Source organism: Eubalaena glacialis, chromosome 9 (assembly GCF_028564815.1).
Source record: "Eubalaena glacialis isolate mEubGla1 chromosome 9, mEubGla1.1.hap2.+ XY, whole genome shotgun sequence".
Lineage (NCBI taxonomy): Eukaryota > Metazoa > Chordata > Mammalia > Artiodactyla > Balaenidae > Eubalaena > Eubalaena glacialis.
In genome coordinates, this window is record NC_083724.1 from 37,995,016 (window position 1) to 38,010,467 (window position 15,452).

General features: G+C 46.7%; 1 protein-coding gene across 3 annotated transcripts in view; it reads right to left on the reverse strand.

The window, feature by feature from the left end:
* The window catches only part of RUSC2 (RUN and SH3 domain containing 2), a 59,809-nt gene that overhangs the window by 3,931 nt on the left and 40,426 nt on the right, over positions 1–15,452 (reverse strand). For all 3 annotated transcript variants that reach the window (XM_061200294.1, XM_061200293.1, XM_061200295.1), the window contains exons 2-5: positions 6,848–8,944; positions 1,589–2,218; positions 1,189–1,374; positions 880–1,020 (exon numbers count right to left, since the gene is read on the reverse strand). In XM_061200294.1, coding sequence (XP_061056277.1) covers positions 880–1,020; positions 1,189–1,374; positions 1,589–2,218; positions 6,848–8,876 — 2,986 coding nt within the window. In that variant the 5' untranslated portion in view covers positions 8,877–8,944. The remainder of the gene's footprint in view (positions 1–879; positions 1,021–1,188; positions 1,375–1,588; positions 2,219–6,847; positions 8,945–15,452) is intronic.

A 15,452-nucleotide genomic window follows, 5' to 3' on the forward strand; every position in this document is an offset into this window, starting at 1 on the left:
TGCTCCAAACCTGGATCACTCTAACCATCTGTCCTCTCCACTCTGAGAAACCAGGCTATTGGCTGTTGTTGGAGAAAGTCCAGCGCTACTCACACCAGTGCCTGGGAGGGGCACTTCTTTGATGTGTGCCTTGTAGCACCCTTTGCTATGCTCTCAAGTTGCCTTGCCAAATCTTGACCCCTCTCTCAAGCCCTTGGTTCTACTTCACACAGAGAACAGAGGCCACTGGTGATGAATTCAACTTCCCTGTCCATCCAAAAGACAGAACTACATTACAACTATCTTCCTTCCCACCTGCCCTCTCTTAATCCCTTTCCAACTTGGAGGAAGGTGGCTATTCCCCTTCTTGCCTAAGGTTCTTCCCTCTCCCTAAACTCTGAGTCCCCCACTCTGCCTCTGCGAGGGACTTTAGCTTCGTCTTTCTCCCTTTCACAGGCTGCTTCTCTAAGGCCCACAGTTATGCTCAATCCTCTCCCCATCATCTCACTTAAACAGGTCTGCTAAATAGACTGGTTCCTTGTCAGTCCTTACCTTATTAGATGTAACCATCATGTTTACCCAAACCGCTAGAGCTCGTAGCACTTGAGCTCCCCCAGTATAGCACATGGGAGTCTCCCTCACTATACTTAGCTCCCTGAGGGAGGAAACTAAAACCTGATTCTTAAGCATCTGATAAAGGATCTTTGCTCACTTGCAAATACTCACGATCCACAGTACAAAGACTTCTGCCTCTTGCCCCAGTACCTGTGCTCTCTAATTCCCTCCCAACACTTGGAGTTCTAAAACAGGGAAATATTCCGAAGGGCTAGATAGTAGGGCAACAGGCACAAATAGGTAGTGATAGCAGATTTCCCGTCCGGAGCTAGGAGAAATATTCACCTTTTTTCTGAAGCAGGTCAATGGAAACGGCCTCTGAGTTGCCATCTGGGGACAGACAGAACTCAGCTGGAGGCTTCTCAGTCAAGGAAAAGGGGTCTTGGAAGTCAGGGCAGGTCAGTGGTAACGGCTTCACTACTTGACCTGAAAAGAAGAGAAAAATCAATCCCAAGCAATTCTCTTTCTGAGTTGCAGCTCAGTTCTGTGCCTCATACCCTCTGAGATGTGTGATTTTGGGACTGACCCCTTCTCTAGCCCCTCCCAGCTATGGCAGAGCCTGCCCTGGGTTTACTGGGGACCTGGCCCACACACCATTCAGCCGGCAGTTCAGATGGCCAGCAGCACCGAGGGAGCCAGGGAACTCAAAGATGGGGTTCCTTCGGGCCAGTCGACCATCCTGTGGCCTTCGGTCTAGGCTCCCTGACAAACCAGGTGGCCCTAGAGGGTTCTTCCTCCTGTATTCCCTCCACTTGAGTGCTTGAGGGGATAGATGGTTGGCTGAAAGCAGAACAGATTAGCAAAAGAGACAGGAAATAGTTAGAAGACAGCATTTCATACCCACCCAGTGGGCCCATATAAAACATGAGGGTTGGGATGTCAGCCACAGATGCAAACATTGTAACCTCTGACCCCAAGCTGGAGTATAAGAAGCCATTCAGTGGGGAGGTAGCTTGCTTGGGGTGGGGTGGGGGGCAGGCACTGAACTTCATACCATTATTGGGCCTGGAAGCCATGCTGCCCTCACTACCTCCCCGGGCCAGGCTCTCTGCCCGGCTGAGGCTAGATCTCCAGGAGCCCAGAGGAGGCAAGCTTCCTGTTCCATGGAGTCGGTACTCAGCCAAGGTCAGTATCTTCTGATGCTCCTTTTGTGGCTGCTGGGAGGTGGCAGGCTGGACAGCAGGAGGACAGGAGCGGCCCCATGGAGGTGGGCTTTCTGTGGCTGTGGTCTGCTCTGGGGGAGGGGAGCACGAAGTGGAGGCGGAAGAGTTGGTGCTGGGCCCAAAGGGGCCGGCACTCCGGATGGGGGAGTAGCTGCCCAGGGGTGACGGCCGTGAGGTTTGTGGCTCAGGCCCAGCTTTCCTGGCACCTCCGTTGGTGGATGCCTGAAACTCCCCTGAAGGAGCTTGGGCTGGGACCTGAGCAGTGGGGGCAGCCAGGGGGGCACGCTGCGGTGCACGGGTGCAGCCCGAGAGGCTGTAGAGCTGGGAAAGGCTGTGGAGGGCCCGGGACTTGGCCAGCTGCTTGGGGAAGTGGTGCTGGAACACGAAGGGCTGGATGGGCAGCGTGGTTGGCCTCTGCTCCTTGCTGTAGCGAAGGACTGGTCGGCTCTCAGCACCACCCCCTGCGGCAACAGGGATGGAGAAGGAATCAGACGGAACACTGAAACTCACATGAGAGGAAGCCAAGAAGCAGTCAGGAGATGATGCTCCCTGGGGAACGGGGATGACAGGGGCAGGACCTGGGCTGAAGGAACTGAATGGGGTAGGGGTAATTCAAGTTTGTGGAATGTGCTCCTCCCGTCTTTTGTAAAACTTTTCCTAGTGTTTTTATGATATTGACCTGTCTTGTACCTCTTGACTGTTCAGCCCTTCTTCATTTTCTTGACTTCAAAGATGGGCGTATCTTAAGGCTCAATTCTTATATTTCACTCTACACTTTCTTTTTTTTGGTTTTTTGTTTACTCTACACTTTCTTCCCTGCCTTGTTCACGTTCAGACAGTCGTACAGGCGACTCCTGAACCCATGGCTTTAACCCCAACCTTCTTCTTGATCTCTAGATCATTCTGCTTTAGGGTTCTGCTTTCATTTAAAATTTGCTATTTTAAAACACCTCATTCATTCTCCTGATGATTTCCATTTCTGCCAATGGCAGAACCATCACTTTCTCTGTTTCTAAGGCCTAAAGACTTGGAGTTAGTAATATATTTTCAGGGTCAAGATGTTAATTTACTTCAAGCTTTTGCCCATCATCCCCTGCCTCCACTAGAGCCGACACATTTCATTTTTGAGCAAATCTAACCACAATAAAATATTTCTTTACTTGCAGCTAGAATCAGCCCCCTGTCACCCTATCTACCCTGCTCCCACTCTTTCATGATCCTGGTATTGGAGCCCCAGAGCCCACATCTGCTCCCTCTACATAGAGGTGTGTTCCCCAGGAGTGGTCCTCTCCTGTTCTTTCAGCCAATCTTCTAGTCAGTGTCCCTCAAAACATGGGTCTCACTCCAAAACATGGGACTCACTCACACAACAGGACACTGCACAGAGGGAAAGTCTTTGTGTCTGGGCTGTGCTGCTAATGAAAACACTGCACGCACTGTAAACATGTGAATGAACACAAGGTGGCGCTATAAGCATCCATACCACCTGAAACCCTGGTTGTGGCTCATTGGCACCCCTGGCTCAACAGTTCTGAGGAAGGAATTAGTATCCATACTTGAAAGATCTGGGTATTGGAAATTTAGAGATTAAAAGTCATTCGCCCAAGGTCACACAACTAGAAAGCGTCAGAGCTAGAATTCTGCCTAAGTCAGAGTTTGACTTTGGGGCTAATGTTCTCTTTACCACATTGTACTACACATGCAATGATATCAGGCTGGATTTTCCTATTCCTCGTCTTTCCCCATTTATTTACTTCAGCGAGCCTTAAGGGGATGGTGACCACAACCCTGTAAGGGAGATGTTTCAGAACCACTCTCAGTGGACATTTTCAGACTATACCCTCCTGCTTTTCCCAGTCAGTGATCAGAGAAAAACCCTTGTCATTCTCCCTTGCTCACTATGCTCCAGCAATACCTTCTTCTGTCCTTAAACATGCCAAGTTCATTAACATCTCGGGGCCTTTTGTACTCGCTGAAATTGTCTCATCATTCAGGCATCACCTCAAGCATCACTTCATTAAGACCTTCTCTGACCACCCCAGTCCCTCTGGCAAGTCATGCTCTCATCACCCTGTTGTATTTCCTTTTTAGCCATTTTTCACTATCAGAAATTATCTTATTTGTTTATTGTCCATTACTCCTTATAAGGGCTCCAGAAAAGCAGGGATTTTTAAATTGTTTACTGCTGTATCCCCAGTGCCTAGAACAGACCCTGGTACATGGTAGGTACTGAATAAAGATTTGTTAAATGAATGAATCCTCACTGTCACCCTCGATTCAGTATTGTCTCACTGCATCCAAATCTTCTTACATATACCAGCTTTAGGAAGTATTTTATTTCCTGTGGCGCTACTGCCCATAGAACAAAGTCTAATCTTCTCAGTCAGGTAGGTGTCCACACCTGCCACAAATCAGCTGCTCTCTCCTCAAACTTCCACACCTGCCATGCTCATTGACACCACTCTTTCCGCCCCATTCCCATCTTTAAGCACACTGCTTTTCCTACTGGGAATGTCTTCATCCTCTCCACTTATTTAAATACCAAATTTCAAGACTGAGCTGACGCTGGCTATCAGAGTAGGCCCTCCCAATCCCAGCTTTACTGTACATGCTACGTAGAGTATGTCTGAATTAGACTATCTATTCCTACTCTTTTAAAAATCCTCCCTGCTAAGTTCTCAGGGAGTAAGATCAGGGAAGGGGGAGGGGTGGCTACTGTGGGGAGTGGGTATCAGTTCTACCCTCAGGGAATACAGGGAATAAGTTTTCTCATTTTCTATGTGACAGCCCTTAAGAAAATTGGAGATAGAGACCATATTCACCCAAGTCTGTTCTTCTGTAGGCGACACAGCCCCAGCCCCTCAGTTCCCTCTTAAAATGGAGTGTCCAGAACTTCCAGGTGGGCTCTAAGTGGTTCACAAGGGTGAGGGGGACTATCAACTCCTCCCTTCTCGAGTCTCTAAATGAATCCAACCATGTTAACTTTCTGGAAGCCCTTCCAAACTGCTGACTCATTCTGAGCTTGCAATCAATTAAATATCCCAAATCAACTCAAGTACAGCCTACATTATCAAAGTTCATATTGGTGCCTGAAAGAACAAAACGTTCTTTCCCGACTTGGGAAAATCCTTTCGAATCTTGATCCTGCTGCTCAGAATCTCAAAGAGATCTCACTTCTTTTGTCATCATTTTTTGATATAAAAAAAAGTTGTACAGAATCAAGAAAAAAGCCCTGTGGTAAGTCACTGGAGACTTATGGAACAAAATAGCATCTCAATATGAAAATTCTTATCTGATAGCAAAAACACTTTTAAGGCCTCTCCTCCCATCTCTGACCAGGACGGCTCTTGCCTTCAGAGTGCAAGCCACAGCATCCCCTGTGCCTAGATATCACCCACCAGACACTGCAATCTCAGAAGAGCTTGGGTTCCAAAGGACTCTGGCCAATCCCTGCTGTTTCTGACCACCCTCTTCCCTAGAGACCCTCCTGCATCCCTTCCCCAAGGGCAGCTCCTCTGTGTATGTTTAGGAGTGTGAAGTCTTCTGATAGACTGTGATGTCCCTAACAGCAGAGATAACACCATTTATGATTTTTTAACCCCTTTCCTTTGAGAAGCCAACAGACCAACCTAAGGCTACAGACAGCAAATTCCCCTGTATCGACCTTTCCCCTGCTTTATCTCCCCTTTCCTTCCAAACCCTCTGAGATCTGGCTTCTACCCTGGCCACTCCCAAATGCTGCTTTTGGGATTCTTCAGCCTTAATCCTAGTGATTTCTTTTCAGAACTCATTTGTTGAACCTAACTCTTTTTGAAATGTTCCCCTCCTTTGGCTCCTGTGACTTCACTCTCTCCTGGTTTTCCCTCTATTTTGGCTAATTTTTCTCAGTCTCTTTTGAGGGTTGCTCTGCTCAACCTTAAATCACTGTATCCCCAGGGCTCTGTCCATCATTCCCTTTATAACTCTACACATTCTCCCTGGATGTTCTCATCCACTCATAGCTTCAACTACTATTTTTATTCCAATGACTCTCTGATCACAGTGGTCTCCTGACCTCCAGGGAGACATCCTTTCTAATCTACCTTCCACCCAAACAATCAGTGATCTTTCTAAAATGCAAATCAAAACATGCCACTATGCTGTTACAAACCAAAAAATGCCACTTCCCTGATTTAAATCCTTTAATGGTTCCATCCACATTCCACTATGGCTATACTAAATTATTTGCAGTTTCTGGAAAGCATCAAGATATTCTGTGCCTTTGTGATTTTGTATAGACTACTGTATGAGCCTAGAATGTTCTTTTTACGAGTCTCCACAAAGCCTATTCCTAATCATTTTTGTAGACTGTGCTTAAATGTAAACCGTATTAGCACTCCTCTGACATTCTGGTCTGTTTAGCTATCCCTCTCATAGACTAGTACCACACACTGCCATCTCCACATTTTAATTTTGTTTCCTTTTCTGTTTCCACCATTCATCGGAATTCCTTGAGGACAGAGATTGTTCCTCTCATCTATCACCAGCACCCACTTAACACAGAGCTTTAAAAAAATAATTACTTAAGTGTAATGAAGTAAATAGGGAAAGAGCTGGCCTGGGAGGCTTAAAGGTTAAGTGTCAGGTCTCAGGTTCTTTGAAGAGTGGCTACAATCACTGATCAAAGAATGAACTTACTGATACCCAGGGTGGTTTGCCTGTTGGACATTTCCCTTAAACACTGCAAATTCCTTAATGTCCGAAATGGAACTCATGCCTTATTCCTTTTCCAGTAAATCTACTTCTGTGTTTGCAGTCCCTAACCATGTATCAACATCTTTCCAGTCATCCTGGCTTAGAATCACAATCTTTTGAGTACTTCCTTTCCCGATACATCAATCTCTAAGTTGTGCTGATTTTATCTCCTTGGTGTATTTTTTATTCTCCATCCTCCTTCCCCCTATTACAACCGTAGGACATGCTCTGGACTGGAAAGATGATTGATCTAGGCTGAGGAACCTCTAGTGGTATGCGTTGGGTGGTGGGCAGGGCCCTACTACTGAGGAGGCCATGCACACACCCTAGTATTCTCCAGCCTTTAAGTTCCTTACCGTCAGCTCTAGCTCTTGCATCCCTCTGGGTATGGCTGCTGGTTGGGCTCTCTGGGAGAGCAGGCCCTGGATCCATCAGCTGGGCCAGGGGGCCTTGCCCAGCAGCTCTGAGGCCAGCAGGTGGCATCTCACTGGACTGGGGGCCCTGACAGACCTGGGTGGACCAGGGCTCTGGGCCAACTAGGTCAATGCCTGGCCCCAAGGGCATGGGTGGTAGGCTATGGCTACAGTGAGTGCCCTCATCTAGTGGGCCCACCCTATCTTGCTGGGCTTCCTGGATGGGTGAGAACTCCTGGGAGGAGTCCCCAGCGCTCACTCGCAGTGGGGGGGAGCCAGAGCCTGCAGCTTTCTTCCGGCCCTTGGCGAGTTCGGCAAAGGAGGTGACCCGCCGAGGTGGGGAACTAGGCCCAGTCAGGGCTGCAGGGCCCTCACTCAGGCGTACTGGGCAACTCAACATGCGTTCCAGTGAGCCCAGGCGGATAGGAGGGCTGCGCTCTAGGCCGCGGTCGTAGCTTCGAGAGCGCTGACGTCCAGTGCTGAGGTTGGGGGGTGAAGTATTAGTGTACACCTGCCCCTCGATCACAGTGGGGCCCACGGGAGCTGGTGCTTCCACTTCGGAGCCCACTGCTTCTTGTTCCTCTGGCTGGACTTCTGGCTTCTGGAACAGGTAATACTCAGAGGGCTGGCTAGGGCCAGGGTCTGGGCCAGGGCCTGGTGCAGGACTTATCTTGGTGTGTTCCTCTGAGCAGCTGGTGATGGAAGAGCCAGCTGGGCTTGGGGATGATTGGGAGGACAGGTCACAGGTGACAAGTTTATAGTAATTCTGTGTGGCCACAACAAGACGGGCCTGGCTCTGGAAGCAGGCTGTGAGGTCAGCCACAGCTGGGCAGGGCTCACAGTGCGAGCGGTAGGAGTTGCAGTTGGCATCAAGCTCAGGAGACGAGGCATGAGGACAACCATAGCCACCTTCCCTCCCTCCACTGTCAGGGTGGTGGGACTCACAGGACATCTTAGACTCAGCTGGGGAGGGCTGCAGGTCCAGGTAGAAGGCGCTGGGGTCTGAGTGGCTGCAGAAGGAAGAGTCGCTGCAAGATTGCGGGGCAGAGTTGAGATTGGCGTGGGAGTTGCCGTGCATCTTGTTGTAGAGGGTGCTGAAGGTGACCAGCACACCGTCTGAGCTGTTGCAGGAGGAGTCGCTCACATAGCCCATGGACTGGTCAGCCGCCTCGGACGGACTGGATGTGCTACTGCAGCGGCAGTGCTGGGGTCCTGAGCCTGAGCATCTGGGGTTCCTTGGGGATTCATCTGAACTGAGCTTCCACTCCTGGTCAAAGGAAAAGCCAGAGGTATCACTGGCTCCACCCCCACTGCCACTCCCACCAGGGCCCCCATACTCATCCAGCTCCATGGTCTCTGCTTCCGGCTCTGGCCGGCAGCTGTGGCTAGTGCTGCACTGCTGGGCATCCAAGGTGGTCACTGGCTCCTGTTCCTGCCCCTCCACCACTCCAGCCCGACTACGTGTTGCCCCCCATGGCCTGCCCACTCTGGGGCCAGGTGGTGGCAGTTGGAAAGAGGAGAGATGGAAGGTGGGCTGGCCGGCCCCGTGCAGGTGGAAGGACTGCTGGGTGGCACCATCACCAATGCTGTCATCATACAGGTCACCAAGTCTTGGCTTAGCCACACCCCCTTGCAGCAAAAAGGGATTGTGTCGTTTAGGGGCCCCGGGGCCTCTTCCATCCCGACCCCTGTTCTTGGTGCTGTCTGCAGATCGCGCAGATCCCCCGGGAGCAGAATGCAGACTGTTGTACAGCAGGGAGTCGGCTTGTCCCAGGTCTTGATCAGGCTGGGTGATGCCCAGCTCAGGTGGGCAGAAGGGATTGGGTCTTGTGCTCCCGCCACCTGCACTTGCCCCTCCGCAGCACTGCCTGTCTGGGACTTGACAGTGTACCAGGGGGATGTGGTGGACGATGAGGGTCTCTCCAGTCAGCTTTGGGGGACTATCCATTCTGGAAAGTTCGAACAAGGGCATCAACAGCACCAGACACTGCCCCCGGAGCCCAGTGGGGCAGAACACATTTCATCAGGAGAGCTTGGTACCTGGAGAGAGAGGGAAAGAAAGGGAACCTAATGTCACCTTCCCGAAGTCAGGGACATGCCCTTACCCATACCATTTTCAGATGGAGAAGAGCCCAAGAGGAAAAAAGATTCAGAGTCAAGATGGAGCTGGATAACACAGCCCGTCAGGGCACACTTTCTGCATTGCACAGGTCCAGCTCTTGAGTTCCCCTTCATTTTAAGTTCATCATGCATCCACCTGCAACAAAATGCCACATCTGAAGGTCTGGGGAATCTCAGGGACAGCATTTTCTCCTTCTCTTTCTTAGCAGTAAATAACGACTAGTCCTGAGTACAAAAAATGTATGAATAACGACATAACTAAGAAAAAACCATCTAAGATGCCTGAAAGGGTACTAGGCACTGAGGAGATACAGAGATGTCTTAGACACAGCTACAGCACGTTTACAGATGAGGGGGAAAATCACAAATAATGTATCATGTATGCATAGCAATAAGCTATAATTTTGCAAGAAAAATAAATTTTAATGTATTATATCATTTGACGCCTATGTCATCTTGGACACCTCTTCTCCTCCTCTGAGCCCCAGAATACCTGTCCCTCTCTGATGGCTGTGGGCTAAGGATCCTCACTCTCCCCACTACTGTACTGGAGCTTCTTGAATAGAGACCGAGTTAGGCATAAGACTACTAGTGTGGCTGATGCCAGCCTCTTCCTTCTCAAGGTGGGTAGGGGTCTGTTTTTATCTTTTTTGTATCATTCCAGCACAACATCAGATAAGGCTTGGCAAACATGAGGCATAATATATCCTTTTTTAAAAAAAAATTAATTAATTTTTGGCTGCATTGGGTCTTCACTGCTGCGCACGAGCTTTCTCTGGTTGTGGCGAGCGGGGGCTACTCTTCGTTGCAGTGCTCGGGCTTCTCATTATGGTGGCTTTTCTTGTTGCAGAGCACGGGCTCTAGGCACACGGGCTTCAGTAGTTGTGGCGCGTGGGCTCAGTAGTTGTGGCTCGCGGGTTCTAGAGCTCAGGGTCAGTAGTTGTGGCGCGTGGGCTTAGTTGCTCCGCAGCATGTGGGATCTTCCCGGACCAGGGCTTGAACCCACGTCCCCTGCATTGGCAGGCGGATTCTTAACCACTGCACCACCAGTGAAATCCCCAGGCAAAAAATATTCTTAATATTTATCTAGCTCAGGGTACAGATCTGAAGTGCCCAGATTCTGCCCAGTTTTAGCCAAAACTTTAACTATGAGGGTCCCCTAAAAAGTCTTCTCTTCCCAGTTTTACCTCTGATAGGTTAAGGTCAAGTTCTCTACACAGCGCCCATGCTAAGCTTCTCTGGTCTCTTGGCTGGACCATGGCAGAATGGCCTCCTCAAGTTCTAGTCTCCTGTGCTACCAAGTTCAGGTCCCAAAAGACTTCACTTGCTCAGACTTCTCCTACCTAATTTCTCCTAATTCATTCATTTCTCTTCTTTTCCTTATCATTCCTGTCATTTTCCTTACCTACCATGAGTCTAAACCCCTCACTGCCTATAAGTTCTCCATCATTTACTTGAACCCGTACACCACCAATTTTTAAAAGTGTAACTCACTTAGATCACAGGATCAGAGCTCTTCATGCAGAGTACAGTAAAGAGCCAGGCAAGTCACACATGCTCAAGGACATGAACAGGCAACACACAAAAGAAAAAATTCAAATGGCTAATAAATACATGTGCGAGGGACACTATTAATATTTTTTTTGTGTTAAGTTAAATTACATTAAAATTAAAAAACAAGTATTTACCTTCTTTCTTCCTCCTTTCCTTTCTGAGAGGAAGGCTCCTCTGTTGGACTTCCCAAGCCTTTGTGTGTTGATTGAGGTAAGGAGTAGATATGCAGAAAGGCAGAAATCAGAGAGGCTAAACTGAGCCACAAGGCTAAGAGTTACAGAAGAAAACATGGGAGTAAATGCATTATCTTAGATTAAGATTAAGATTGGATGCTTTCTTAGATAAGATACCAAAAACACAAGTGATAATAGAGAAAATAGATAAGGTAGATTTCATAAAAATCAAAAACCTTTGTGCCTCAAGGGAGACCATCAAGAAAGTGAAAAGACAGCTCACAGAATGAGAGAAAATATTTGCAAATTGTGTATCTGATAAGAGACTTCTGACTAGAATATATAAGGAACTCTTACAACTCAACAATAAAAAGTACATGACCCAATTAAAAACTGGGCAAAGAACTTGAATAGACATTTCTCCAAAGAAGACATACAAATGATTAGTAAGCACACGAAAAGATGTTCAACATCACTAGTCATTAGAGAAATAAAAACCACAATGAGATACCACTTCATTCCCACTAAGATAAAAGGCAATAACAAATGCTGGTGAGGATGTGGAGAAACTGCAACCCTCAAACAGTGCTGGAGCCATTGTAAAATGGTGCAGTCACTTTGGAAAAACAGTCTGGCAGTTCCTCAAAATGTTAAACATAGAGTTACCATATGACTTAGAAATTCTACTCCTAGGTATATACCCAAGAGAAATGAAGACATATGTTCACACAAAAAGCTTGTATACAAATATTCACAGCAGCATTATTCACAGTAGCCAGAAAAGTGGGAACAATCCAAATGTTCATCAACTGATGAACAGATAAACATAATATGGTATACATAATGGAATATTATTTAGCGATAAAAGGAATGAAGTTCTGACACATGCTACATACAGCATGACGGAATCTTGAAACGGTAAGTGAAAGAAGCCAGTCATAAAAGGCTTCTTTGTATGATGTTATATGATTCCATTTACATGAAATGTCCAGAATAGGCAAATACACAGAAACAAAAAGTAGAATAGTGGCTGCCAGGGACTGAGGGACTGGAAGATGGGGAGGGGCTGCTAATGGGGATGGAGGTTCTTTTCGGGGCTGATGAAAATGTTCTGAAATCAGACAGCGGTGATGGTTACACAAGTCTGTGAATAAAATAAAAACTCCAGAGTTTTATGGAATGTGAATTGTCTCAGTTTTATAAAAGAGTGGATTTTATGGTATGTGAATCATACCTTAACAAAGCTGTTAAGATATAATTTTTAAGTAGGATAAAAGATTAAGGTTTATGGGAAGAGGGAAGGGAACCAATGTTTAGCAGTGGAGAGGAATGGGTATTTGCAGAGACAAGATGAGAAAAAGAAAAGAGAGGAACAGCTGCCTTAAAGTATGGGATTTTGTAGAGAGGGATAAAGATAATTTTTAGGAAGTTTTGCTATGAGGTACGTGAGATAATTTCCCCTTCACTCCTTCCCATCTCTTCTCTTCCTTTGCCAAGAAAACTTTGAACTCAAATATATATGCCACAAGGATAACAGAAAGTTGGGAACACACTAAAATTCCAACAATAATCAGTTTTAAAAGTACAGAACAGGGACTTCCCTGGTGGCGCAGTGGTTAAGAATCCGCCTGCCAATGCAGGGGACACGGGTTCCAGCCCTGGTCCGGGAAGATCCCACATGCCGCGGAGCAACTAAGCCCATGTGCCACAACTACTGAGCTTGTGCTCTAAAGCCCACGAGCCACAACTGCTGGGCCTGGGTGCCACAACTACTGAAGCCTGTGCGCCTAGAGCCTGTGCTCTGCAACAAGAGAAGCCACCGCAATGAGAAGCCCTGAGAAGCCCGCGCACCGCAACGAAGAGTAGCCCCTGCTCACCACAACTAGAGAAAGCCCACGAGCAGCAATGAAGACCCAACGCAGCCAAAAAAAACCCCAAAAACGTACAGAACAGAGGATCATTAAAACAACGTTGTGTTAATTTGATTATTATTGACTTGAGAAAATATTCACAAACTATTAAGTGAAAATAGCAGATTACAAACAGAATTTACAGTATGACACCATTGTTGTAAATAAATATATCTATCTGTCTTAGTCCATTCAGGCTGCTATAACAAAATACCTCAGACTGGGTGGCTTTACAAACAGCAGAAATGTATTTCTCACAGTTCTGGAGGCTGGGAAGTCCAAGATTAGGATGAAGGTTCCAGCATGGCTGAGTTCTGGTGAAAGCCCACTTCCTGGTTCATAGCTGGCACCTTCTACCTGTGTCTTCACATAGTGTAAGGGACAAGGGATCTTTCTGTTTTATAAAAGCGCTAATCTCATTCAGGAGGGCTCTGCTCTCATGACCTAATCACCTCCCAAAGGCCCCACCTCTTACTACCATTACCTTTGGGACTTAGAATTGAACACATGAATGGGGGGGGAGCGGACACACAGACATTCAAACCATAGCAATATACATGGAAGAAAACTTGAAAGCAAAAGCAGTACCAAAATCCAAGGGTGCTCAGGTCCCTTACGTAAAATGGCGTAGTATTTGCATATAACCTACACACATCCTCCCGTTTACTTTAAATCATCTTCAGATTACTTGTAATACCTGATACAATGTAAATGCTATGTAAATAGTTGTCAGAGCATGGCAAATTCAAGTTTAGCTTTTTGGAACTTTCTGGAACTTTTTTTCCTGAATATTTTTAATCCTCGGTTGATTGAATCTATGCATGCACAACCCGCAGATATGGAGGCCTGACTTTACAACAAAATGTTAACAGTGATTGTTGCTGTTGAGTGATTTTCGATTATTTATTTATTTATTTTTAATTAATTAATTAATTTATTTATTTATTTTTGGCTGTGTTGGGTCTTCGTTTCCGTTCGAGGGCTTTCTCTAGTTGTGGCAAGTGGGGGCCACTCTTCATCGCGGTGCACGGGCCTCTCACTATCGTGGCCTCTCTTGTTGCGGAGCTCAGGCTCCAGACGCACAGGCTCAGTAGTTGTGGCTCACGGGTCTAGTTGCTCCGTGGCATGTGGGATCTTCCTAGACCAGGGCTCGAACCTGTGTCCCCTGTATTAGCAGGCAGATTCTCAACCACTGCGCCACCAGGGAAGCCCGATTTTTGATTATTTTTTAATTTTATTCTCTTTGTTTCATCTAACTTTCTAATAAATATCTGTAATGTACATATATATTTTTAATTAATTAATTATTTATTTACTTTTGGCTGCGTTGGGTCTTTGTTGCTGTGCGCGGGCTTTCTCTAGTTGCGGTGAGCGGGGGCTACTCTTCGTTGCAGTGCGTGGCTTCTCATTGTGGTGGCTTCTCTTGTTGCAGAGCACAGGCTCTAGGCACATGGGCTCCAGTAGCTGTGGCTCATGGGCTCTAGAGCGCAGGCTCAGTAGTTGCGGCGCATGGGCTTAGGTGCTCCGCGGCATGTGGGATCGTCCCGGACCAGGGCTCAAACCCGTGTCCCCTGCATTGGCAGGCAGATTCTTAACCCCTGCGCCACCAGGGAATCCCCTATATACATAATTTACACAGTTTTTTTTTTTCTTTAAGTGCTACAGATACTGTGGGTTTGGGGCTTGGGAAGGGGGCTTCCCCTTACGTACAGTACTAGGCTTCCCCAGGGTCCAGGCCACAATCTGAGGCCTGGACTAAATGGAGCATAAAGAACTTTCTTGTACACATGGAAGTAATTTTAGGAGTACCTATGGGCTACAGCCATCACTTGATCTTCAATGAATACCCCTCCACCCCCTTTTATAGCACCATTTTCAAAAGGCATTCACAAGTAATACGCACATAAGAGTTTCTGATTTTGACCCACAAAACCACTGACTGGGTCATATACGCATTCAAATGGAGAAACAGAGCAACACACAGAGTCTGGAAAGCTGACTCTCTGAATCAGGGATAAAGCACAAATGAATGTGGAGGGTGATGGAGAACCTTTGGCTGGAGGGCACTGAAGGTTTATTATGTTATGTTTACGTATCTGTCCCCAGACTAGAGTGCAGTTCCTTGAGGAACAGGGTAGGGGCTGTATCTAGGGATATAGTCAACCCTGTGTCCCTAGAACCCACACATAGTGCTTGGAACATGGTAGGCACAGTAGGTTAGTTATCGACTCCTGTTCCACCCATTTTAAAAACTGACTTGTCTTTTTATTGTTGAGTTGTAGGAGTTTTAAAATTTATTCTGGATACAAGTCCTTTGTCAGATGTATGTCTTGAGAATATTTTCTCAAGTGGCCTTTTCTCAAATGTGGCTTGCCCATTTGTTTTCTTAATGGTATTTTTTAATTAATAGAAGTTTTTAATTTTATGAAGTCCCATTTATCTGTTTTTTTTCTTTATGGTTAAATCTTTCTGTATGCTGTCTAAGAAAGCTTTGCCTGTCCCAAGATCATAAAGAAATTTTCCTGTTTTTTTTCCTAAATGCTGTATAGTTTTAGCTTTTATATTTAGGTTGTGTTGAATCCTATTTTAAGCGTAAAGCTCCTTCACTGGTTGACTTCATTTTATTTTATATTTTTCTATCTCGGAGAAAGTCTTATTCCTTCCTCATCTGCCAATAGTTTCTCCACAGACAACTCCAGTTCAGCCAACTAAGGTAAAGTTCTACAGATACCTCATTAGACTTTGTACTCATGCCTTTTGCCCCGACACTTTCACATTTTTTACAAAGCA